The sequence below is a fragment of the Lithobates pipiens genome, unplaced genomic scaffold (genome assembly GCF_037356315.1).
Source record: "Lithobates pipiens isolate NorthernLeopardFrog02 unplaced genomic scaffold, aLitPip1_a1.2 Scaffold_28, whole genome shotgun sequence".
Lineage (NCBI taxonomy): Eukaryota > Metazoa > Chordata > Amphibia > Anura > Ranidae > Lithobates > Lithobates pipiens.
This window is the reverse complement of record NW_027507789.1, coordinates 160,041,341-160,069,242: the sequence shown is the minus strand read 5'-3', so window position 1 is coordinate 160,069,242 and position 27,902 is coordinate 160,041,341. Positions and strand designations below refer to the sequence as shown.

The 27,902-nt window shown below is 45.7% G+C and overlaps 1 protein-coding gene across 2 annotated transcripts in view; it reads right to left on the bottom strand.

Moving 5' to 3' along the window:
• PABPC1L (poly(A) binding protein cytoplasmic 1 like) overlaps nucleotides 1-16,903 on the bottom strand; it is a 139,891-nt gene extending 122,988 nt beyond the window's left edge. The window contains exons 1-2 of one of the 2 annotated variants that reach the window (XM_077459800.1): nucleotides 16,766-16,903; nucleotides 8,004-8,202 (exon numbers count right to left, since the gene is read on the bottom strand). In XM_077459800.1, coding sequence (XP_077315926.1) covers nucleotides 8,004-8,196 — 193 coding nt within the window. In that variant the 5' untranslated portion in view covers nucleotides 8,197-8,202; nucleotides 16,766-16,903. The remainder of the gene's footprint in view (nucleotides 1-8,003; nucleotides 8,203-16,765) is intronic. The other variant, XM_077459801.1, reaches the window with a different exon arrangement.
• Between the last annotated feature and the right edge of the window lie 10,999 nt (nucleotides 16,904-27,902).

Here is a 27,902-nt window from a genome sequence, read left to right as displayed (position 1 = left end):
GGATCGTCTGGCAATACAAACAAAACATCTGTTTTGCAAATCTGAGAGTTCACCATTAAATAGACCTTGGCCACTCTCACTACATCAAGAGAATGTAGTGACCCCTCTTCCACAGAAGAAGGTTCTGGAAAAAAAAAAAAAGAAGGAACAACAATATCCTGGTTTAAATGAAAACCTGACACTACCTTTGGTAGGAATTTAAGAGGAGGCCACAAATACCACCTTATCCTTATGAACAATCAAATATGGCTCCTTACAAGAAAGAGCCACCAACTCCGATACTCTCCTAGCAGAGGATATGGCAATCAAAAAAATTATTTTCCTCATCAAGAGGACTAAGGAAATATCCCAAAAAAAGTCCCAAGGGTTCAGGGGTGTCCTAACTGGAGGATTAATTTGTGTTACCCCCTAAATAAACTCACAAACCAGAGAGTAAGAAGCAAGTGGTCGTTGGAAAAAAACCCACAAAGATAAAGGCCGATACCTGGCCTTTGTTAGTACTCAGGGCCTGCTTCATTTCTAATCCCATCTGTAGGAAATCATGGATCGATCCTACCTATGACATATTTCCTGGGGTGCCAACCCATGGATTCACACCAGGAGATATATGCCTTCCAGACTCTATAGTATATGACCCTGGAGGCCGGCTTCCTAGCATTAACCAAGGTAGATACTACGATCTTTTAGAATGTGGGACTCAATAGCCAAACCGTTAAATTTAGCGTTTGTAAGGTAGGATGAAATACCGGACCTTGCGAGAGAAGATCTAGCCATAGTGGTAGGGTCCAAGGGTCCCCTACTGTCATCTTTATGATCTTGGAAAACCAAGATCTCCTGGGCCACAAGAATCACCTCCTTTCCTTCCTGCTTGATCCTGCAAAGGCGGCGTGGAAGCAGCAGAACAGAAGGGAATGCATAGATCAGTGAAAACTGATCCCATGGAGAAACCAAGGCGTCTGTTCCTTATGCCAGCGGATCCCTTGTCCTCAACACAAAGTTTTCGACCTTGTTGTTGAATCTGGACGCAAACAGATCCACATCCGGAACACCCCATCTTTGACATATCGACAGAAAGATGTCGGGGTGAAGGGACCATTCTCCGTAAACAATTGTTGGTGACTCAAGTAGTCCGCCTGCCAATTTTCTATCCCTGGAATGAAAAAAAAAAAATAATAAATACAAAAATCGCAAATGGGCAAGGAATGTTTTTTCTTTTTTCCCCCCAAGATAGAGCATGATTCACCCCTCTCTGGGCTGCACGACTTCTCGTGCCCCCTTGGCGATTTATGTAGGCTACAGCCGTGGCATTGTTGGAATGGATCCTGACAGTACAATTCCGTAGTCTGAGCGTCCAGGCCTCTAGGGCCAGACGTACTGCCCGAATCTCTAGAATATTGATGGGCAAGGTCCTCTCCGATTTGGACCACTTCCCTTGGACAGATGCTTCGTCCAGGACTGCTCCCCAGCCCAGAAGGCTGGCATCCGTCGTTACCACCCTCCAGGAGACTGGTAGAAAGGATTTTCCTTTTTGAAGATTCCTGGATATCAAAACACCAATTGAGGCTCTGAAGCACTTCGGGGGATAAGCACATTGGAAAGTCCAAAGCTCGGATCTTCTTGTTTCAAGTTGACAGAATACCGTTTTCAGTCTTGAATGAAACTGCGCATAAGGAACGGCCTCGAAAGAAGCCACAATCTTTCCTAACTTCTTCATGGAAAGCCGAATAGGAGGACTTTTCTTTAATTTTGACAAGCTGAATTAGTTCCCTTTCCTGAGGTAAGAACACCCTCTTCTGAACTGTATCTATGATCAGCCCCAAGTACTGTAATCTCATTGATGATTTTAAAGGAGGCTGTCTCCAGGTTGAGAATACAGCCTAGGCATTCTTGGTAACTTACTGCTGTGACTAACAGTAGATCGTCCAAATAAGCTAGTATCGTTATACCTTGAGCCCTTAACCTGGCTAAAGCAGGGGCCGGGATCTTTGTGAATACTCGAGGTGCAGTAGCTAGACCAAAAGGCAGAGCTACAAACTGAAAAAGAAGATTTTCTACCTCAAAGCGCAGGAAAATTTCCGGTGAGCGGAGAAAATTGGCACATGGAGATAAACATCCTTGATGTTGATTGATGCCAAAAATTCTCCTTGTAGGATGGAGACTACTGATCGGATTGACTCCATGCGAAAGGAACGGATATTCAAGCACTGGTTTAAGTCCTTGAGATCTAAAATGGGTCTGACCTCCCCATTTGGTTTTGGTACCGTGAAGAGGTTTGAATAAAATCCCAACCCTTGCTCTTCTATGGGAACCACTGATATCTCCTTTTGAGACAAGAGATGAGCCAAAGCCAGAAAGAGAGACTTCCTTTTCCCTGGGTCTCTGGGAACGTTTGATCTGAGAGAAAACGAGGAGATGGGAATTTTCGGAGCTCTAGTTTGTAACCTAGAGAAATTGAGGAAGCTACCCATCTGTCTTGACATTGTTCCTGCCAGATCTTTGAAAACTGTAGAAGCCTTTCCTCCACTCGAGTGAGCGGGGGTGCCCCTTCATAAGGAGGCTTTAGTACTTTGTTTTGCGGGTTTCCTGCCCGAGATCCTCTTTTGGCCCTGGGACTGACCCTGAGGTCTACCTCTTGAACCTGACGGTGGAGGCCGTCGTGATTGCCTGGAGGCTGATGCCCCTGGCACTGGAGAAGATGCACGTTTTAAAGAAAAAAAAACGCTTAAACTTCTTAACTGGTAAAAGAGAAAACTTTTCCCATTAGAAATTCTTTGGATATACTCATCCAGATCGTCTCCAAATAACCGTTCACCATGAAATGGGAAACTGGCCAAGAGCTTTTTACATGGCGCTTTGGCTGACCAATTTTTCAAACATAGGATTCTACGCACATGCACCAGCCCTAGCATGAGCCATGAGGCCTGGAGAATAGAATCTTTCATGGCGTCTACCATGAAACACAATGCTTCTGATATACCGACCAACTCCTGGGCCTGCTGATCAGGAATAATTTAGAGTACCTCTACAAACTGGTCCTTTAAGGACTGAGATACCCCAATCGCTGCCAATGCAGGCTGAACGACTGAACCTGCGAGAGAAATGTTTTTTTAAATTGTTTACAGAGGATATAGCAGCGTCAATTGCTGGAATCCCCCATTTCTTATAGAATTCTTCCTCTATAAGATAAAAGTATAGAAAACTTTTTAGTAGGAAAAAAAACTGTTTATCTGGGTGCTCCCACTCAGAATACATAAGCTTCTTTAGCCATGAATAGATAGGAAAGGCATCAGATTGGGGAGGATTTAATGACCCCAAACCAGAGGTGGGCTCATCGACTGACTGCGTTACAGGCAGAAAAAAATAAAATAAAAAAATAAAATTGAGCGGACCAATTTAGTGAGAGAATGTACCAACAGTCTCTCCTGTGAAGCCGATCCTTCCATATTAGGATCTTCGGAAGAGGAGTCATCAGCCTCTTCCTGATCTTGAGAGAAATTCATCATCTCTCACCCCTTGTTCCTCAGCATGAGGGTCCTGATCAGTGAACCGGGATCTGCTACGCTTAGGTCCACACTGGGACGCAATTAAAGCATCAACCTTTGCTCAAAACTTAAAATGGTAGAAGAAAAAAACCTGCTTAGTGATATGCACAGCACAACACCAGCCCCTCCTGATGGCTCACTGACCAGCCATATCACTCTCAGGAGGAGGATGCCATCTTTTTTGAGATGGATCTAGGCTGTCGTGTGACAACAGACCTTCTAGAGGCCTTTAAAGCATTTTTTACCCCCCCTCCACTCATCGCCTGATGCACAAAGCAGAGGTACTACCAGAAGGAATGCATTCGCTGCTTGAGTGATAGTCCAGCTCTGCCTCTTATATTAATGCCCAGCCTGATGCAATAGTAAAATGTGTCAAAGAAAATGCCTTCGTCACCAAAGCTCTTAATGACACCTTTGCTCTGTGTCCATCCACAGCCTGCAACACCACAAATGGTGCCTTTTAAATCATGCCTCCTCGTGTTGGACGTCGGAGGACACCGACGGCGCGATAACCCCCATCCCGCCACGTTGCCTATGGCTCTTTTCCTTACTTTTAAAAGGAAGCCTTTTCCCACGTGAGCGGCGGGCTCCAGGTCCTATGGGACCCATGGGATGGAGCAGAATGACGTGGGGGGGGTCTGTAAGCCGCCGGAGCGGCGTGCCTTTCGCGCAAGAGGGGATGACAATCAGCACAGCGTGCTCTCTGAGCATGAGGCGGTGAGTGCTCAATACAGCCCCCAGTGGTGACAAATAGACATGACAGCATTTACAGATTTTAAAGGAGACATTCATAAGAAAAATTTCTTAGACAAACTCCACTTAACCTTCCCGTCGCAGGGTTTTCTGTGGTATACCAACAGACCCAATCTTCACCCTTCACGGTGGGTTCCGTTAAACCTTCAGGAGTTGGGGATCCTCGAGGAAACCCACAATCCTGGACCTGTAATAGCACCTCCGCCGGTAAAACTTTATGGCCTTACTACCAAAAGTACTGGATTCAGGGGTCCAGCTCTCTAAAAAGAGTTTACAGGTAAAACCTTGTTTCTTCGGATATGAGTCCCCAGCAATGATTGCTCTAGTGTAACTCAGCACAGCACATCTTTACTTGTGACCAACACCTTAGACACTGGCGAAAAAACGGAGGTACTCCCAGTAGTGAAACGAGTTATGTAGGGAGTGCACTTTTTGTTTTAGGGCGTGCCAGTGTCCATCACCTGAAGGTGGCCTATAACCCATATAGTAACTACTATGGCTCTGTGTCCCGTGATGTATGATAAGAAATCAGTGTGTATATGCAGTAAAGCATGCTTGTTATACTCACTGTAGAACCTGAGAGGTTAATCCTCTGCATGGTGTATAAAGGTTGTTTCATCCTGTCTCTCTGCTCCTCCTCTAACGCCAATCCATCTCGTGATAGAACAGTGCATTAGGAGGCTGCACATGCTCAGTTTGGTGCGTATTGCTAGAGTAGAGTTGTTTTTTTCTTGGGAGAGTGCATGTGATCAGCACAGTGCCAATCAGCACTGTCTAGACAGAGGATCAGGGGAGGATGAAAAAGCCTCCTACAAGCTTTAAGCATAGACTCAAAAAAGTAACAAGATACTGCTGATGAGAAAAGGTATTTAGCAGTTTATATTTACTAAAATAATTGCATTTCCATGTTGTATGTACTGTGGGAGACCAGATATAGTGAGTGCAGGGTCCTGGGCTTAGTAGCACTTTAAGGATTTAGAGAAGATCTGTAGATAAGAGTGGACCAAAATCCCTCCTGAGATGTGTGCAAACCTGGTAACCAACTACAAAAAAAAAATCTTACCTCTGTGCTTGGCAACAAGGGATGCTCCACCAAGTGCCAAGTCATGTTTTGCTTAGGTTGATTCCTAAGCAATTATTTTACTCACTGAACTGCAGCTCAATTTATAACATTTGTATTGTGCGTTTTTTTTGGATTTTTGGTTGTCATTCTGTTTCTATCATTTAAAATACACATGATAAAAATTATAGACCATTCATTTCTTTGCAACTAGACAAACTTACAAAATCTGCAGGGGATCAAATAATTATTTTTATGTGTGTGTGTGTGTGTGTGTGTGTGTGTGTGTGTGTGTGTGTGTGTGTGTGTGTATATATATATATATATATATACACATACATACATATACACATACATGCATACATATACACACACACACACACACACACACCCCGATATTTGGCGTTTTTTTAACCACTGCGTCGCTTTAACTGACAATTGCGCGGTCATGTGACGTGGCTCCCAAACAAAATTTACATCCTTTTTTTCCCACAAATAGAGCTTTCTTTTGCTGGTATTTGATCACCCCTGCGGTTTTTATTTTTTGCGCTATAAACAAAAATAGAGCGCCAATTTTGAAATAAAACGCATTATTTTTTACTTTTTGCTATAATAAATATCCCCCAAAAATATATAAAAAAAAAATAGTTTTGGTAAAAAAAAAAAAAAATAATAAAAAAATAAAATCGCAATAAGCCATTATTGATTGGTTTGCGCAAAAGTTATAGCGTTTACAAAATGGGGATAGTTTTTTGGCATTTTTATTAATAATTTTTAATATTTTTTTTTTTTTACTAGTAATGGCGGCGATCAGCGATTTTTATTGTGACTGCGACATTGTGACGGACACATCGGACATTTTTGGGACCATTGTCATTTATACAGTAATCACTGCTATATAAATGCAGTGATTCCTGTGTAAATGACACTGGCAGTGAAGGGGGTTAACCAGTGGGTGGCAGTGTAGGGGTTAAGTGTTCCTAGGGGTGTGTTACTAACTGTGGGGGGGTTGGGCTTTCATTTACTGAACACTGATCTCTGCTTCAATCACATGGAGCAGAGATCAGCGTCACCAGTTGCTAGGCAGAATGGAGAAATGCTGTTTACACGGCATTTCCTCCATTCAGCCGTCCCGTGTGATGATCGCGGGTATGCCCGCGGCGATCGAGTCCGCGGGACCGCGACTGGACTCACGGGGGTCCCGACCAGCGCGCTCGCGATGGCAGGGCGGCATTGAAGATTGGACGTACATGTACGGCAATATGCCTGCCCGTGCCATTCTGTCGACGTACATCGGCGTGCGCTGGTCGGGAACCGGTTAATTAATCGGCATTGCCCGATTATAACTTCAGCGCGACTTGCAAAAGACTTCTGTAATAGAAGTCAATGCAAGTTGCCTGAATTCTTTAGTGGAGCAACTTGTCTCCTCTCTGGGCAGTCTGCCGAGAAAAGATCAAAGAGATGCAATGTTTATAGTTATCAATCAACTGAACTCTATGTGTAGGAGTTCTCAGTTTAACCATTTAAAGACAATCTTTTCTGACACTTGTTGCTTAAAAGTAAAAATCCTGTATTTTCTGCTAGGAAATCACTTAGAACCCCCAACAATTATATATATATATATTTTTTTAGCAGAGACCCTAGGAAATAAAATAGCGGTTGTTGCAATATTTTATGTCACACGGTATTTGCGCAGAGGTCTTTCAAACGCAATTTTCTGGGAAAAGAATACACTGATTTAGAAATGCCAAATCGCATTGCAGACGCTTCGGCAGTGGTGCCCATTCATTTCAATAGGCAGGAGCGGTGGAGTAGCGGTATACAACGCTCCAAAGATGCTGCTTGCAGGACTTTAACATCCTGCATCGCCTGAGTGTAAAAGCACCAGCATCATACATCGGCCGCTGCGATTTCTAAATATCGGCATCAGCCAGAGAAAAACCCATATCGGACGACCATATATATATATCTATCTCCGATATCGGTACCGATACTAGGCATTTTCACGAGTATCGCTACTCGCGAAAATGCGCCGATACCCGAAACAAATACCGGTAATGACAGCTTGGGAGCCGAACGCTGCCTCCTCCCCCTCCTGCATCTTTTCTTCCTACACCTCCTGTGTGTTTTTATTAGATAACAAAATTGATTATGGTTACTGCGCTGCCTGTGTTCACTCACTTCACTGTGTACAATGCAAGAAGGGAGAAAGAGCTCTGCACAGTGTGCCCTCCTAACCCCCTGTACTGTGCCTTCCCTGTGCTGCGTCCTCCTGCCTCCACCAGCTGTCACCTCTGCCCCCATGTCTCCCAATGACCGTCCCATCCCCATCCTCTTCCCCCCCAGCGATCACAGCCTTCCCCATCCCAACTCCCACAGGCCCCATTTCACCCCACCCTCAACTACCCTGCCCTCACTTACCTCTTTAGTCCGCCCTCCCAGTCTGCCCTCACCCAACTCCCAAACCACCCCCTTCCCAACTCTTTCTATGCGATAGATATCAGTAATTGGTATCGGCGAGTACTTGAAAAAAGTATCGGTACTTGTAGTTTAAAAAGTGGTATCGATGCATCCCTGATAGAGATATACATCTACTTCTATATTTTTTTTTTGTTTTAAATGTCAAGATAAAACGCTGCAAATCTTACCATCAGCAGGCTGCTGGAAATTGATGTAAGCATAGCCAAGGGACCGACGAGTGGTCATATCACGACAAACTCTGATAGACAATATTGGGCCTGCTGGTGAAAACTTTTCATATAGCATTGCTTCTGTGACATCTATATGAAGGTCCCCAACGTACAGGGAGGCTAGCGGGTATCCTGGCCCGGCTGCATTCATGGCAATCTGAAAAGGGTAACAGAACCAACAATTTTACAAAAGTTACATTAAAACAACTACAAAACAATGATCTAATGCAGATACAAATGTGCAAGACAGGTCATACTTCACACATTGACAGAAGCACTCACCTTGACCAAAGGACAACGTTGGCAATGCAAGCTAAGGAACACTACCCCTTGGGCATTCCAGGCATCACTGGACTATACAAAAACCACAGCCTTTGTGGAAGCACCAGAATCTATTCGCTGGTGCTTCCACTATTTGAAATTCTGTAGGTGAGGGATACTCAATAAGGAAAATTACTAAACGAGTTGGAATGAAATAAATAAGGTCAATCAACTCATCGTAAATGATTGTATGACAAAAGAAATGGGAAGAAGAGTTGGGTAGAAAGAGTTGGGCTCCTTCAATATATTGAATTTAAAAAAAAAATCATATAAAATACTACTTGGATGGCATCTTATCCAATCTTAGATAGTAAAATATGGACCTCAACATTCACCTTACTGTTTCAGTAACTGGCAAGAGTAAGGTACAATGCTTCATATCTGTTGGTACTGCCCTAGGCTGCAAAGACTGTGGATTAGGGTCTACAACTCAGTGTATGAAAATCCTAAAGGGTAAGTTGACCTGTTTGGGCAGAATTTCGCTTTTGTCATCTCTGGCCCAGCCATTCCAACGTGCTCTTCTCTCACTTACCTAATTGATGGAAGCTTTGAATTTTCATGTTTGAAAAATGTTTTTTTTTGCTTCCATCACTTCCTGTAGATCATGTGACATCCAGAAAGCTTTGAATCCCACAATGAATCACATAAAATGACTATAAAACTTTCCTCCCATTTCATGTACAACCTGATTGTACAATCTCCTGCCTGATTTGATACAAATTGAATAAATTGTTCAGGTGTTTCATCCTATTCCACAGATCTGGTAAAAGTGTAGAGATTGTATAGCGTATGGTCAGCTTTATAAACGTGTACAAAGATGGGAGTGAAGAGCGACACTCAGCTGTCATGCCCAGTTAACAACGCCACGTAACGCGAACTCACATTCTCGCATTAGGTTTTTTTTTTCCCCAAGAAAATAAAATTGGTCGATTCCCCCATCAACACAGTCAGTGTTGATGGGGAAATCCTTACCTTGGAGCTTTTGTGTTCTCCCGGCCGGGGGGGGGGGGGTTCCACTGCAGATAGCCGTCCCGGCTGGGAGAACACAATGATTATTGCTACAGGCTGAAGACGCTAAAAATAAACATACTGTCCATGGATGGATTGAATCTCTGCCAGTTCCTGCTGAATCGGCCAAGATTTGTTCCATCTACGGCCACCTTAAGAGAGAGGTAATTATGTATACCAATGACTATTGAGTTCTCAGGCAGCCAGAGCATAAACTGTATCCATGGAAGGATCTCTGGAGCAGGGTACCAACCTTGTAAGGAAAGTTGATGTTGCGCTATTCTTACCCTATTGTGAGTAGGGGGCTGTTACACCTTCTACTCTACACCTACTATTATCTATAGGGTATCAACCTTGAGACCCCGATTATGGCATATTAAAAAAAAAAAAAAAAAAAAAAAAGGAAGGAAGAGAAAAGAAAATTCACATTCAAGGTTGTCCATCAAAGGCAAGGTTGACAAAACACGTCTTAGTGCAGAGCCCATACTCCCAGACCCAGCTATTGACTGCTAAAAAAAAAAAAAAAAAAATCCACCATCCAGATGTCCACCCCTGGACAACGCACTGTTAAGAAATTTCACCAAGCACAATATGTGAGCCACTTTTCTTCATGCTGGTTCACTCCTCATTTCTATTTCATAATTTATGTAGGCCACAACGATGTTGTCGGACTGCATGCTTGCTGGATAATATTGAAGACGTGCTGTCCAGCGATCTCCACTTGTTTCCCGTGCTGAGCAGCCAACTTTCTGTATTTACAATGCATCAGGCCAGCATGGGACCCAGAAGCAAGTTGAGATCACTGGACAGCATATCTTCAATAGGTGCCATTCAGAGAATGCTTTGCATGTTCTAAAGAAATGCTTTGCAAAGCATGTAACATCACTGCCCTGCTAACTCCTAAGGAATGACTCATTAGATCATGGGTCTTCAAACTATGGCCCTCCAGTTGTTCAGGAACTACAATTCCCATCATGCCTAGTCATGTCTGTGAATGTCGGAGTTTTACAATGCCTCATGGGATGTGTAGTTTCACAACAGCTGGAGGGCTGTAGTTTGAGGATCCCTGCATTAGATGATCTGAAAAGTCTTAGCTGTGAGACCACACTTCCCAAAACTGATCCTAGTAAATATATGCTTCTATCTGTAGCACCGAGTGTCTAACCCTTTGTTCACATCCACAAGTTTTTTAGCACGTTTTGCAGAAATGCACAACAGTCAATTGAACATGGTTTGATATGGAACACATTCACATCAATGTTGTCATCTGCTACATTTTTTGGAAAGCGTCAGGGACTGGTTTTCCTGCAGCAGATTGCGTTTTTGGTGCAATAGACTTCAAAAGAACCGCACCAAAAACTAACAAAGGATTGTGTTTTTGATGCACTTCGCTTTTTTTCTTGACCAAAGGAAAAGTACTGAGCGTGACTTTATACCAGGGCTCGACAAAACCCGGGTGCCAGGTCGCATTTGCGACTAGAATTAGCGACCTGGGGCAGCACAGCTGGGGGTATCCTGTCTCCGTGGACCCCCCCAGCGTGATCGCATCGGGCCGCGTCGACGGTAATTGAGGCCGCAGCTTTGAGGCCTTCTGCGGTCCTATGGTTCCTTCTGGAATCTGGCGCCCTCTTGTGGTGGCCGTTGTTATGACAACCAGCAATGCTAATGGAGCTTCCCCTGCCTATTTTTACTGCTCGCCTATCTCTTTACTTAGAACCCCTAAACATACATACATACATACATACATACATACATACATACACACACACACACAACACCCTACAGAATAAAATGGTGGTCGTTGCAATACGGTCTGTCACACCGTATATGCGCAGCGGACTTACAAGCGCACTTTTTTGGGGAAAAATAATTTAATAAAAAAATAAGACAACCGCAAAGTTAGCCCAATTTTTTTTTTTATATTGTGAAAGATAATGCCGAGTAAATTGATACCCAACATGTCATGCTTCAAAAAAATTGTGCCCGCTTATGGAATGGTGACAAACTTTTACCCTTTAAAATCTCCATAGGCGACGTTTAAAAAATTCTACAGGTTGCACTTTTAGTTAGAGGTCTACCTCTACCAATCCCGGTGATACCTCACGTGTGGTTTGAACACTGCTTTCATATGCGGGCGCTACTCACATATGCGTTCACTTCTGCACGCAAGCTTGGCGGGACAGGGCGCATTTAAAAAAAAAAAAAATTCTTATTTTAACTTTTTATTTTTATTTTTTTCACTGTTCTTTTAAAAAAAATTGTGTCACTTTTATTCCTCTTACAAGGAATGTAAAAATCCCTTGTAATAAAAAAAAAAAAGCATAACAGGTCCTCGTCATATTTACACTAAAATGCAATTTAAAAAAAAATGTGTCATTTGAAATAAATAAAATGTCCCTCTAAGAGCTATGGGCAATGACTGGTGGGGAGGGGGGGGTCCCCATCTTCCCCTCACTCCCTCACTCGTCTCCATGTCAGGCCAGGGACAGGTCCGGATCGCCGTCACGGACCTGGCTCCTAACTTTTTTAGCTGGCTCCTAGATTCCAAAAAAATTTGTCAAGCCCTGCTTTATACTATGACAAGTTGCATCAAAGTAGTGCACAAACCTTTTCAAAGTCACTGCTAAGTTGGGTTTCAATTATGTGTGTTAGGGTTTGAAAGCTAACCCTAACATGCGACTTTGGACACAGTCGCATGATAAGTTGCAGCCCATTGATTGCAATGGAACCCCCTTCAAAATCTATGCAACTTAAAGTCACAGGCTTGTAGTTCTCAATAAACTGCAAGGGTGCTGGTGAGCATCCTAGTAGCCTATTGATCCCTCCTGTCATTCTGTAACTACCTGCCTGTAAAATGTACAGACAGACAGCTGACAGGCTGCAGGAGCCCTGCATTGCACCCGCAAACTGCTGATTCCAGATGCAATGCTTTAGAGGCTCCTACACAAAAAATTAAAAGGTAAGAGAAAAGCTCACCTTTGCATCTGTGCACCATCTAAGCCCAATCTATACGCCACAGCAGTAGCAAAGAAATACGGGAGGGTCTCTTGTGAAATTCACTATGGGCTGGGCTGGCAGTACTTGTCTTAGTACTTTAGGCAGCAAAACCAGGAACCCCACTAACATAGGGTGTGCATATTTGGACCCCAACATATTTTCCAATGCCACACCTGAAATCTCTAGAGCAGGTTTTGCAATCGGTTAAGGCACTCCAGTTTAGCGGTGGTATTAGTCACATAGTTAGTTTGCCAGCAGTACAGTGGCTACAGGCAAGATTTGTCACTGCCAAAGGCCTGTCAGGCTCAGCTTGGCAATTTTCCTCTCTTTAAATAAAAAGGAGCACCACAGTCAGATCATGACAGGCAAAACCAAGTACTCTAAGGCCCAGGATGAACTAGGTTGCCCAGCAGAGGTGTGCAGTAGTCAGCAGAGTAGTAGGGTCGTGGCGCGATGGAGGGACGCTCCCTGGGGTCGTGGCGCGATGGAAGGATGATCCTGCTACACATAGAACACTCAGCTCACAGAAGAGGGGGCGTGTCAGTATATCTGCTACACACAGAACACTCAGCTCACAGCAGAAGGGGCGGGGTAAGGGGAGGGGCATGTCACTATATCTGCTATACACAGAACACTCAGCTCACAGCAGAGGGGGCGGAGTGTGTCCATCTATCTCCTCCACACAGAACTCTCAGCTCACCACAGAGGGGGCGGTACAGGGGGAGGGGGCGTGTCAGTATTCCTCCTCCATACAGAACACATACAGAGGGCTTAGATCACAAGAAGGTGCGGTACGGGGGGGGGGGGGGGGGGGGGTCGGCGGCAGTAGCAATTGAGATGCACAAAAGAAACGCCCACAAATTGGGCTTCATGAAGAGAAAGGGACAAAAAAAGCAACATAACAGATAAAGAGCACAGATAACGTAGACCAGCAACTAAGCCTTAAATCCTCATCAGAGTTCTCATTTAAGGCCTTGTTCAAGCCTGAGTGACGCTGCTGTGTCTAATTTTTTTCATGCTTTTGTGGAGCAGCACCTTTCATTTTGAATGGGCCTGCCTCTGCTCCAAAAAAGGCTCTTTCGCTTTTAGGGTCTCGCACTTTACACGTTTTATCACGTGACAATCACTGTAACATCACACCACATTTGAGTACGTTGCATGAGATTCTGGAATCGCAGTCATGCAATTCTGCCTCGGAATCCAATACGCTCAAGTCTAAAAACGGGGCTTAACATGTGCATGTGTGGGAGTTACACCTCCCTGGTCTTGCCAATCATGATGGATCAAGTATGAATCCCACACATTAGATTGGGTGTACAACCCGGCTGCCTTAGAGCCTGTTCACACCAGAACCGATGCAGGAAACTCACATTCAGTGCGTGTTTCCCGCACCACTGTTGTGATCTGCCATGTCTGTCAATGAAATGCTAAGGACCTCCCAAACACACCGAGTTCACCTGCCCTGGTTCGCATTGGTACAGAAGTGCCATGCGATTCAGGTACAGTTTTTTTAAGTAGCGCATGCACTATTTTTGGTGCTGTACAATTTCAGCCCATTCAAATGAACAGTATGATAACGCACTGCCCTCAAATGGTGTGATTCAGCCCTTAAGAAATTTTTCTTTACTGTGTCAATTAACGTGCATGGGTAGGGCAGAGAGCATGTACAATGATTTTCAGCACCAGCTTACCTATTGGCTGAAAGAATCCAACGCAACGCAAATAATTGCAACCCCCCGTGATCAGCTTACGGAGGGAGGCCACTATGTTCTGCTGCAGCCTACAGACATGACTGGTGTCTACTGACTTGTGTTTACACTGTTGTGCGCAATTGAAACTAAACCCTCCAACCCTTTATAGCCAAGGAAGCTGCCATCTTAGCCTCTGAACTGTAACAGCAATGGTGCTGCCCATGTGATCAGTTAAGCCAACAGCCACTTGATGCTTTGACAGGTCAGTTGAGCGCACAAGCAACTGTGACAGTTATCATTCATGGCGTGCCTTGAATGGGAAACTGTTCAATCGATGGTTTTAGTTCCACTTTAACACACACTCATTTAAATGGATTACCTAACACCAAAAACTGTGCCTAGGGGACCATTTATCAATCCTGTAGCAGCAATCGGTCGCACATCTCAATCCAAGCGCCTTGATGCGCCAAGCCAAGTGCCCTGCCGCACCGATGCATGCGCCCTGCCTATCCGAGCATTTTGTCGCACCAATGCGCCAATCTATCCACGTGTCCCGGCGCACCGATGCCCCAATCCAATATTCTTGATGTTCCAATCCAAGCATCTGGCCGCACTGATGCGCCAATCCAAGCTTCTGGATGTGCCAATCCAAACGTCTTGCCGCACCGATGCACCAATCCAAGCGTCTTGCCGCACCAATGCACCAATCCAAGCTTTTGGATGTGCCAATCCAAGCGTCTTGCAGCACCGATGCGCCAATCAAAGCATCTTGCCGCACCGATGTCCCAATCCAAGCTTCCTGATGTGCCAATCCAAACGTCTTGCCACACCGATGCGCCAATCCAAACGTCTTGCCGCACCGATGCGCCAATCCAAGCGTCTTGCAGCACTGATGCGCCAATCCAAGCTTCTGGATGTGCCAATCCAAGCGTCTTGCAGCACTGATGCGCCAATCCAAGCTTCTGGATGTGCCAATCCAAGCGTCTTGCAGCACCGATGCGCCAATCCAAGCTTCTGGATGTGCCAATTCAAGCGTCTTGCAGCACCGATGCGCCAATCCAAGCTTCTGGATGTGCCAATCCAAGCGTCTTGCAGCACCGATGCGCCAATCCAAGCTTCTGGATGTGCCAATCCAAGCGTCTTGCAGCACCGATGCGCCAATCCAAGCTTCTGGATGTGCCAATCCAAGCGTCTTGCAGCACCGATGCGCCAATTCAAGCTTCTGGATGTGCCAATCCAAGCGTCTTGCAGCACCGATGCGCCAATTCAAGCTTCTGGATGTGCCAATCCAAGCGTCTTGCAGCACCGATGCGCCAATTCAAGCTTCTGGATGTGCCAATCCAAGCGTCTTGCAGCACCGATGCGCCAATTCAAGCTTCTGGATGTGCCAATCCAAGCGTCTTGCAGCACCGATGCGCCAATTCAAGCTTCTGGATGTGCCAATCCAAGCGTCTTGCAGCACCGATGCGCCAATCCAAGCATCCTGCCGCACCGATGTGCCAATCCAAGCATCCTGCCGCACCGATGTGCCAATCCAAGCATCCTGCCGCACCGATGTGCCAATCCAAGCATCCTGCCGCACCGATGTGCCAATCCAAGCATCCTGCCGCACCGATGTGCCAATCCAAGCATCCTGCCGCACCAATCCAAAACTTCTTGATGTGCCAATCCAATCGTCTTGCCCTACCGATGCACCAATCCAAGCATCTTGCCGCATTGATGCGACATTTCAAGCTTCTTGATGTGCCAAACCAAGCACCTTGCCGCACTGATGCACCAATCCAAGCGTCTGCCCACACCAATGGGCCAATCCAAGCGCCTTGCTGCACCAATGGGCCAATCCAAGCGCCTTGCTGCACCAATGGGCCAATCCAAGCGCCTTGCTGCACCAATGGGCCAATCCAAGCGCCTTGCTGCACCAATGGGCCAATCCAAGCGCCTTGCTGCACCAATGGGCCAATCCAAGCGCCTTGCTGCACCAATGGGCCAATCCAAGCGCCTTGCTGCACCAATGGGCCAATCCAAGCGCCTTGCTGCACCAATGGGCCAATCCAAGCATCTTGCTGCACCAATGGGCCAATCCAAGCATCTTGCCTCACCGATGCGCCAATCCAAGTGTCTTGCCTCACTGATGCACCAATTAAACACTCAAAATCCCTTCTAAAAGCTTGCGACTAAAAGGCAACTATTTTGGTCACAAAGTAACTTACCGTACTGTTGAACTAGCGCTGAAGTCACCATATTGTCTCAAAAAGGAAGCCAGTTGGTCGCAGATCTACGATGCGACATACGTCCGTTGGCTTGACTGCCATTGAATGGGACCGCACCAACGTGTGATGTCATTACCAGCAAAGATCATCGCCAAATGCGGAACATGCAACAATCTGCCCACGTTTTAGAGATGGACCCCCCATCTGCTTGGGAACTACAAATACCAGCATGTCCTACGACCTGGCAAGGACAGGTACTTCATCGAGAGCTATAAGATGGCACTGCTGATCTCCTTCTGAAAATGTTAGTTGCCTGGCTATCTCTGAACAGCCCAGGGAAGTCATCCAGAGAGTAGTGCAGCCAGGCAACTAGCATTCTCATAAGGAGGTGCGATGGCAGCTCACCAGCCACACCTGTAATCAGCCATATCCACTATACCTGGTGCAGGTAATGATCACGCCACACCATACACACTGCTACTGACACCCCTACCTAGTAAGATCTCACTGATGGTAGAGGAAGCCGGTGGAGGACGTCCGATCACAGCTCACACCAAGCCGACCAGGCCTTTGCTGCCTACGCCACCCCTCCTTGGTCCGCTACGCAGGAGCGGAACCGCTATAGGGGGCGGAGCTTTCCTCTGCTGGAACTTCAGGTGGGGGCGGAGCTTTCCACTCCTACGGCTTCAAGTGGGGGCGGAGCTTCCGCTGCATAGATCTCAGGTGGGGCGCGGCTTACCGGGTCCTGTAGATACACTAGAGCCAGCCATGTTTGTTTACTTCCTGCCTTCCCATTGGTGTCCAATCACAGGTGGTGCATTGTTCAAAGTGTATAGAACCAATCACAGAATCCCTTATAAAGTTTATTAAATGAATAAAACTCACTTTCAATATTAATACATTTGCAGTGGTTGTGAAAATAATCCCTGGTGACCCTGCCCTGAAGGAACCTGTTCAGGGACTTCCTGTTATAGAGTGACAACACTCTGTGCTTGTGTCTCAATTTTTCTCTTATTGTGTCACCCTGTCCAGGCTTCTGAATGGGACTATGGCGGCAGAGGACCACTGAGTGTCCATAGACATCCTCCTGTCATGGCGCTGCCTGTGTACCACAGGGTATAAAGGACCAATCACAGCGGCCCTTTACCACATGATCAGCTGTGTCCAATGACTGCTAAGCATGATGTAAACACAAGTCGGTTATCGGCTTTCCTTTCAGGGACACCTACACCAACAATCAGGGCACTGATAATCAGGCAGTCCCAACTAGTGCCCATCAGTGCTGCCAATCGGTGCTCACCAGTGCTGTCAATCAGTGCCCATCAGAGCTGGCAGGTAGTGCCCATCATTGCTGCCAATTAGTTCCTCCTTATCAGTGCTACCTATCAGTGCACATCAGTGCTGCCAATCAGTGCCTCCTCATTAGTGCTGCCAATCGGTGTCTCCTCAACAGTGTCCCTGATCAGTGCTGGCTATCAGGGCTCACCAGTGCTGCCAATCAGTGCCCATTAGTGCTGCCAATCAGTGCCTGCTCATCAGTGTCACGATCAGTGCTGACAATCAGTCCCTTCTGGATCAGTGTACTGAATCAGTGCTGCCTACCAGTGCAGTGTCCATTATTGCCGCCTAATATGCCACCTATCAGTGCCGCCTGTCAGTGCAGCCTCATCAGTGCACTCCAGTGCCGCCTCATCAGTGCCACCTATCAGTGCCCATCAGTGCCGCCTGTCAGTGCAGCCTCATATGTGCACACCAACCGCCTCATCAGTGCCACCTATCAGTGCCCATCAATCCTGCCTCATCAGTGCCACCTATCTTTGCCCATCAATCCTGCCTCATCAGTGCCACCTCTCAGTGCCCATCAATGCCAGCTCATCAGTGCCACCTCATCAGTGTCATCTATCAGTGCCCAGTGTCATCTATCAGTGCTGCTCATCGGTGCCCATCAGCGCAGCCTCATACGTGCACACCAACCACCTCATCAGTGCCACCTATCAGTGTCCATCAATCCCACATCATCAGTGCCACCTATCAGTGTCATCTATCAGTCATCTATCTATCACCCCCATCAAATCATTCTCTGCAGCTATTACCTTTTGTACCACCCTTCCCTTTAGAATGTAAGCACTTCAAGCAGGGTCCTCCTGTACCTTTTGTATTGAACTGTACTGTAATTGTGTTGTTTCCCCCCCCCCCCCCCTATACATTAAACGTAAAATGTTGGCACTATATAAATCATGTATAATAATAATAATAATAATAATAATAAATAATCAGTGCCCATCAGTGCTGCCTCATCAGTGCCCATCAGTACAGCCTCATGAGCGCACATCAGTGAAAGAGAAAAATGACCTGTTTGCAAAATTTTATAACAAACTATGAAAAATGTTAGTTTTTTTCCAAATTTTTGGTCTTTTTTCATTTGTTTACCAAAAAAATAAAAACCCAGTGGGGATTAAATACCAAAAATAAAGCTATATTTGTGTGAAAAAAATAACAAAATTTCATTTTGGTGCAGTGTTGTATGACTGCGCAATTGTCATTCAACGTGCAACAGCGCTGAAAGCTGAAAATTGGCCTGGGCAAGAAGGGGATGAAAGTACCCAGTAAGCAAGTGGTTAATTACCACCTTAATCAGCCACAGAACCTGTGTACATAATATGTGTGCAAGGGATGAGGTGGCAACCCTAAGCAACACCCATGTCTGTTGTTTACTGCTGAATGAGGCTATTTAGACCAGCACGTTTGCAGCACAGTGCGTTATCTTTAGGCTGGATTTACACTTATGTGAAATGAATGTGAGTTTCCTCCAATTCGCATGGCAGGAGAGTGTGACCGACTCTCGATAGAGCCGGTTCACACAGCTCCGGGGCGGCCACGGTCTGCATTGAAGAAGGGTCCCGTGCGTCTTTGATTCCGAATCAGGCACAAATATAGGAAGTAATTCGGACCAGATTCGCACTTGAATCGGGGTACAGAAACGCACCGGACCCTCACTGTGAGCCACGGCCGCAGCAAGTGTGAACCCAGCCTTAGTTTATGTCAATCTGGCAGGCATTAGGCGCCCATTAAGGCTAGGTTTACACCTATGCCATGTTTGCACGCACAGATCGCCGGTTCAGCAGCAATGAGCTGTGCCCACGAGAACTGCGGGTAAAGTCCCAAAATCTTTTTTAAAAAACAGTGCCTGACAGAATCGCATTGCTGTGGCACCATGCAGTTCCGCTTGCTGGAAAACTGTGGGGGTCCCTGTGGGTCAGGAATTCATGCGATTTTGTGTGAGAATTTCTATTCCCCTGCTCCTCTTTGGTGTCGCCATCTTTGAATATCTTGCACTTACACAAGAGTGTAGCAGGTCTCTGCTGGGTCTTTAGGATATGGCAGAGACCTGCTTCACACCTGTACATACATGGGGATTTTCTGGCACCAAATCCTGAATGTGCTTTGCTCCTGGGCTGGGCATGTACTGGGCAGGAACATAAGCTAGCAGGCTCAAGGTGCGTCCGTGCACATGCGAGATCTTGTGGCGCACTTGTTGTCGCAAATTGTGCCAACAGCAGATTTTAGAGGCTCTTATAAGGTAGCCGGGCCTGATGTCATTCTGGCCTAGGCCAGATTGCAGGAAGTGGAAGATCTTTAATGACACTGGCAAGGAAGAGGTTAAACAGCTAGGGTGATCAAAGGGTTAAATGTGTGCCTAGCCAGTGTGTGTGTTCACTATTTGTGCTGCTCAGGAGCTCAGTTGAACTCACGGGTTTCTGCACAGATGTCAATGGAGATCGAACCCCAAAAATGCAAAAAGTAGTTGAGAAACTACTTTTTGAAATCGGTGCGGCGCTGCAACTGCGGCATCGCAGCGTTTAGGATGGTGGCGTTGCCGGAAATTGCAGCCGATTTGACATGCAATTTGACATGTCAAATCACATGTCAGAACGCATCAATGTGAACCAGGGCTGAAGCTCTGCCTTGTTTACAAAGGTTGAGCTCCGTTCTGTGTTTTTTCTTGACAAACGGCGGACACCCATTGGCTGTCACCCATTGATCGGCTTCTGCTGTGACAAATCACAGTATGTAAAAATTTAAAAATAAATAAATTTTTATTTCTTTTTTTTTTAAAACCTTTATTTTTTTTTATTTTTGTACAATTTTATTGCATGCTTTTATCAAAGTAGTTAATTGTCATTATAGTAACACTGTACCACTCTGGGGGAGGGGGGGGTGTTTTCTCGACGATCAGCAGGTGCCGGCGTCCTGACGAAAAAGGTCCCCTGGCTGATAATGCCCCCCTACGAACCACTACAGAGCCACCGAAAATACCCGAACATAAACAGCTATGAGTCAGTTGTACACCATGCCTGCGCAATGAATATGACATTGTGCCAGACGATGCCGTACGCTCCCGATGCTTGTGCTCGTCTGCAAGGGGTGGGAGTATTACTGTTGTATCCTGTAAGCTGATATTGCAAAATCCGCCCTTCATTTCTTTAACCACTTTTAGACCGGACCATTTTGCTGGCTTAAGACCAGACCACTTTTTGCGATTCGGCACTGCGTCGCTTTAACTGACAATTGCATGGTCATGCGACGTGGCTCCCCAACAAAATTGACGTACTTTTTTTCCCGCAAATAGAGCTTTCTTTGGTGGTATTTGATCACCCCTGCGGTTTTTATTTTTTGCGCTATAAACAAAAAAAGAGCGTCAATTTTGAAAAAAACACAATATTTTTTACTTTTTGCTATAATAAATGTCCCCAAAAATATATTTTAAAAAAACATATTTTTTCCTCTGTTTAGGCCGATACGTATTCTTTTACATATTTTTGGTAAAAAAAATCGCAATAAGCGATTATTGATTGGTTTGCGCAAAATGTATAGCGTTTACAAAATAGGGGATAGTTTTATGGCATTTTTATTAATTTTTTAATTTTTTTTTACTAGTAATGGCGGCGATCAGCGATTTTTATTGTGACTGCGACATTATGGCAGACACATCGGACATTTTTGACACATTTTCGGGACCATTGTCATTTATACAGCAATCAGTGCTATACAAATGCACTGATTCCTGTGTAAATGGCACTGGCAGTGAAGGGATTAACCAGGGGGTGGCAGTGTAGGGGTTAAGTGTGTCCTAGGGGCGTGTTACTAACTGTGGGAGGCTGGGCTGTGTGCTAGTGAACACTGATCTCTGCTCCAATCACATGGATCAGAGATCAGTGTCACTTGTTGCTAGGCAGAACGGGGAGATGCTGTTTACATCGGCATCTCCCCATTCAGCCTCCCCGTGAGACGATCGCGGGTATCCCCATGGCGATCGAGTCCGCGGGACCTGCGACTGGACTCACGGCGGCGCGCACACGATGGCAGGGCGGCAATTTCAACTGGACATACCTGTAAGCCAGTTTGCCTGCCCGTGCTATTCTGCCGACGCCGGTCGGGAACTGGTTAAACACGCCCCACAAACAGCTCTGCCCATTAATTAAAAATTCGCCCTCTTCTGTAGCCATCTGCCCCTTACACAATATAACACTAATACACCCGCCCCTTGCAGAGTAGCATGAGCATTGGGAGCGTGCGGCATCGTCTGGCACAATGTCTTGTTCATTGCGCAGGCGCTGTGTACAGCTGACTCACAGCTGTTCAGCTTCGGCTATTTTCGGCAGCTCCGTTGTGGTTCGTACTGTGCAAGCGCTGCGCCTGTGCGGTACGGGGGGGGGGGGGTTATTATGCGCTGGGGGGGTTATTATGCGCTGGGGGGACCTTTCGCGGCAGAACACCGGCAGACACCCATTGGCCGGCACCTGCTTATCAGCAACTGCTGTGACAAATCACAGCAGAAGCAGCATGCCCCATACCCGGAATTGCAGAATCACGTATATATACGTGATTCTGTGCAGCATGGCCGCCCTGTAGCAGTAAATCAGCTATAGGGTGGCTGGCAAGTGGTTAAAAAATGGGGGAGGAAAGCTAAAGATTTTTTTGGGTGAAATTCCACCTTAGAGGCAACGGGACACAATTACAACGGGGCACCCATTCATGGTGGACAACTTTTGCCTCCTCAATGCCTGTTTTACCTCAATTGGTGGGTTTAAATGGGTTGCATTCGCTGAACTGTGACAGAGGGGATCATTCTTGATACGGTGTATGTGTGCACCCCCGGCAGTTGGCGGGGCAGTAAAAACACAGCTCAACCATATGTTTTTACTGTCCCCCAACCGCAAGTGTAGCGTAAACAAGCCCTTACAGTTTGAATCTACTTTAGGGACCTTCTTGGTGTGTAGTAGACCTCTATCATAGCGCATGTCAACCAGTTTTGAGCTTGTGTCAATGACAGAGAGATCACTCAGAATTCATTGTCTGGCTTATTGGACTTGCAATTTAGCTACTTCTGACCTGCATTCCACCTGCTTCAAGCGGATTGTGCAGGGATGCAAAACCCATCTGGCGAGCAAGAAATTCTGTCAACACAGGCCCTAACGCTGACTACACACAGTACAGTTTGATTGTACAATCTAATTTAGATGCGCCAAGCAAGATCTATGAAATAAAGAGCCTGCCCATTGGAATGTATAGGTAGGACCTCACAATACATATCGGGGAAAATCAATAAATTATTTATGACACTCACCCTTGAAATAGTCCTGCGCCTAATTCATGAATGCCTTTTGTAGCGCACCCCCTCCCATAGGAGCCGTAGATGAAGTGGATCCCCCACTCCTGCATAGCCAGACACCATGAATTTTCACAGGCACTCCTGAGTCAGAGAACATTCCATGACTTTGTTTTTATTTATTGAAGGTTAATAACTCGGATATGGTTGGGAAATTATGAGATGTCCACTTCAGTTTCAGCAAACCTTCAACAACTTCAGGGACATTTTCCTATATACAGTCTTTATATACAGCTCCAACTTCTTCCTCCAGCACACACTTGTTTGTTTCAGCTACGGTAGGTCACTCTGTGATGATTTACAATAGCCCATAAATGATTGTATACTGTAACAGGAAAGAGCCAGACACATCGGCACCACCTGAATTTGAGGTGAGGTCTCTGGCTAAACTCAAAACGCAGATGATGGACAGAGGAGCATATGGCGGCAGGTCTCCTTAGAAGGAGACTAGAAAATACATGAAACTGCTGAGACTGCCTTTGCTTTCTGCACTGCTGGGACTTGTAGTTCTGTGTGGCGTTCTGGACACTGAGAACTTACTCTATTGTCTGCTCTTCCTTCAGCTACTGTCTGTGTGGCCCTGAAGCTGAGGTCAGGACACACAGCCCTCCGAGGACCAACAATGGCTTTGTGAAGGTCCTCTGTCCTCTGAACCTCCTTTTCCCTGCCACCCTGCCTGGACTTCCTCCGCTGAGGCCACTGTTGGCTGGTGAGTCCTTGAATTTTTGCCCTGTGACTCTGGATTAAAGTACAACTAAAGACAAAACTTTTTTTTTTTTCATTTTGGATAGAGAACAAAGGGATTAGAATGTTTGTCAGTTTTTATTGCCTTCTGTGACCCCATTAGAGAGATTCATCCTCTCTATTTGTCTTGTTAACCATTATCATTAAAAGGAAAAGTAAAAACAAATTCCAATTTTTTTTTCCCCCAGAAAAGTAAGTGGAAATCTTCCAATGGGAGCACTTCCTGGTTGACTATGGGACAGGAAGTGAAGGGAAATCTCTGCAATGGGACACAGATGGCAAAAAAAATAAAATCTGACAGGGGTTATAACTCTTCCTTATTCTATCCAAAATGAAAAAGTTTTGCCTATAGTTCTACTTGAAGTCTTTGCTGCACAAGATTGTGGCCTGCTACTTGCTTTGCATGGATTGTTGCCCTATGACCCTGGACTAAGTCCCTGCTGTACTGGATTGCTGCCCTGCGCCTCTGGACTTATCCCTTGATTTGCTTATTTTGCCCTGATATAAGGAACTCTGTAGTTTGAAGAGCTTCTTTCAATATTTCTCTGTTTCAGGAAGGCTTCAAACTCACCTCTGCCGGGTTAGCCCCCCATATCAAAACTTTTGAAAAAATCTTATGCAGTTTGTCAGATCTTTGTTAGATCTTTGTTAGATCAACTGTTGTTTGCGATCTCACACAGAAGAAGCAATATTAAAGAGGAAGTAAACCCTGATGAGTTTACTTCCTCTTTCATTCCCTGCAAAGGCAAAGCATAATGGACTACTATGCATCGCATAGTAGTCCATTATGTGTCACTTACCTGACACAGGAGCCAGCAAAGTCACCGCTGTCCCCTGTAGTCCGGCGCATCCATCTTCTCGGTGGGGTCTCGTAGCTCCGCCGCTGTCATTCGGCGAAGCCGTGATGACGTTGCTCCCGCGCATGCGCACGGGAACAGACACGCGCGGCATCTTCATCATTGACGATGCCGCGCTCAGTGCGCCTGCGTATAGGTTTAGGAGATATTTCTTGGACCTACAGGTAAGCCTTAATCTAGGCTTACCTGTAGGTCAAAGTGGTTTGTAAGGGTTTACAACCACTTTAACAGTTATTTGCTGGGGGGGAGGGGGGGGATCTAATCCATCATCAGCCCCACCCCCCTTATCAAACAGTTAGCTATTTTGGAAGTTATTTGTTAGATCCGGTAAGATCAAGTGGTTTTAACATTAGATCTTACATAATTTCAGAGATATTCCACATAAAAATAGAGATATTAGGTGGTACTTAACCACTTACAGACCGGACCATTTTGCTGGTCAAAGACCAGACCACTTTTTGCGATTCGGCATTGCGTCACTTTAACTGACAATTGCGCGGCCGTGCGACGTGGCTCCCAAACAAATTTGACGTCCTTTTTTTCCCACAAATAGAGCTTTCTTTTGGTGGTATTTGATCACCCCTGCGGTTTTTATTTTTTGCGCTATAAACAAAAATAGAGCGACAATTTTGAAAAAAACACATTATTTTTTATCCCCCAAAAATATATAAAAAAAAACATTTTTTCCCTCAGTTTAGGCAGATACGTATTCTTCTACATATTTTTGGTTAAAAAAATCACAATAAGCGATTATTGATTGGTTTGCGCAAAAGTTATAGCGTTTACAAAATAGGGATAGTTTTATGGCATTTTTATTAATAATTTTTTATTATTTTTTTTTTTACTAGTAATGGCGGCGATCAGCGATTTTTATTGTGACTGTGACATTGCGGCGGACACATTTGACATTTTTGACACATTTTTGGGACCATTGTCATTTATACAGTAATCACTGCTATATAAATGCAGTGATTCCTGTGTAAATAACACTGGCAGTGAAGGGGTTAACCAGTGGGTGGCAGTGTAGGGGTTAAGTGTTCCTAGGGGTGTGTTACTAACTGTGGGGGGTTGGGCTTTCATTTAGTGAACACTGATCTCTGCTCCAATCACATGGAGCAGAGAGCAGCGTCACTAGTTGCTAGGCAGAATGGGGAAATGCGGTTTACACGGCATTTCCTCCATTCAGCCGTCCCGTGAGACGATCGTGGGTATGCCCGCGGCGATCGAGTCCGCGGGACCCGCGACCGGACTCACGGGGGTCCCGACCGGCACGCGAGCGTGCCGGCGGCGGCGCGCTCGTGATGGCAGGGCGCCATTGAAGATTGGACTTACCTGTACGCCAATATGCCTGCCCGTGTCATTCTGCCGACGTACATCGGCGTGCGCTGGTCGGGAACCGGTTAAGGACGGGTTGGCCCCCTTATCAAATTTTCTGGCCAAAAATCATTCACGCTAATAGATATTCCTTAGATCCAGTAAGATCAAGTCGTTTTAACGTTAGATCTCACATAATTTCAGAGATATTCCACATAAAAATATAGATATTAGGTAGTACATAAGGACGGGTTAGCTCCCCCACATGCAATTTTCAGGCCAAAAATCAGCTAGACTAATAGATATTCGTTAGCTCCAGCAAGATCAAGTGGTTTGAACATTAGATCTCACATAATTTCAGAGATATTCTACAAAAAATTTAGATACTGTATTAGGTGGTACATAAGGATGGGTTAGCCCCCCCACATGCTATTTTCTGGGCAAAAATCATTCAGGCTAATAGATATTCATTAGATCCGGTAAGATCAAGTGGTTTTAACATTAGATCTCACATAATTTCAGATATATTCCACATAAAAATAGAGATATTACTTGATACAGAAGGTACATCCATCTTTAACAGTCTCCGGATGGTCTCTGGATGGTTCTTCAGCAGGTGTCTGTAGCCTCTTCTCACACTTCCGTTCACCTCCCTGCCTCATGGTGATTTCTCCTCACACGAACAAGCTTAATTCCCCATACACACGATGAGATTATCGGACGAATGATCGTCCGTTTTTTATTGCATGCTAATCTCAGATCAAATCTGATGAGTTTACTAAAGTCACGAAAATTCCCGCATGACAGAAAAAAAATTCGGAAGTGATGTCATGTGTTGTAATGCATCTGTATTGCATTTTCGAACAATAGCTGTACTGATTAAACGAAAATCGTAGGATCTGGCATCGTACGAAAAAAATTTCTGTGCATGTCCGATAGAATAATATCGGATGAACTGTCCTAATCGGCTCTCGAAAGCTCTGTACTAACGATCCGATTATCGTACGATCACTTGCGAAAGCGGTATTTACCGTACGATTTTCTGATCGTGTGTACGGGACATAAGTCTTTAGTTAGCCCCCCCCCTTCTTGCAAAGCAGGCTGGGCTTGGTAGTTCCACCCCCTGTAGAAATCAATAGGGCTGTATTGTGATGAGATTTTAAGTCCCGTGGTCCTCTGCTGCTGCTTAATTGGCTCCCTCTCCCTGCCAATAGGGACACAGGAAGAGGAGAGGGAGGGGGAAAAATCCCCCACAGGGATTGACAGGCCTGCTTTCCCTCAGTGAGTGCCTGTGTCAGTGTCTATTCAGTCCGGTGGTCGCTGGCGGGAATGGTGGGAGGTGCGGGACCACGGGTGATAGAGTAGCCCGCACTACACACTCCCCCCACCAAAGTGCACAGGAAACCATACAATTTATATCTGCATAAAACCCTGGCAGAGGAACATCCCACCAATTAGCATAGGAGGGGATGTTGTCCTGCCTACATGTCACCTTAACTGGAATGGCCATGCTAGATGTGCCAGGGGGTGAGTGTCAGAAACCAAGAAATCGGGCCGAGACAGAAGGCAACAGATGATTGTGATGCCAAGTCTTCAGCGGGCCTGAGCTTCCCTCTGGCCAGATTTCATATACTAGGTGTCCTGGCAGATGCTTGCAAACGACATAGGGCTGCAATTTCCAGCGGTCAGCCAACTTGTGCTTTCCAGGGACACCCAGGTTTCTCAGCAGTACCTTGTCATCTGACTGTAGGTCCTTCACTTGTAGCCTGAAGTCAAAGTTTATTTTGTTTCTCTGTCATCGGGCATATGAGGCAGCTTGAGCCTTATTATATGCAGTTTTCAGATGTCTCTGCAGGCGATCCACATACCCTCTGTGGGAATTTGCTGAGGTATGGTCGATGGGATGTTTGCCGAAGGCCAGGTTTTCTGGCAGCCGGGCCTACGGTCATCAAACTATAGGGAGAGTAACCTGTGGCATCATTTGCGGTGCTGTTATAAATTATAAGCATGCACTATAGTCCCTATATGCTTGCTCCAGTGGTGCT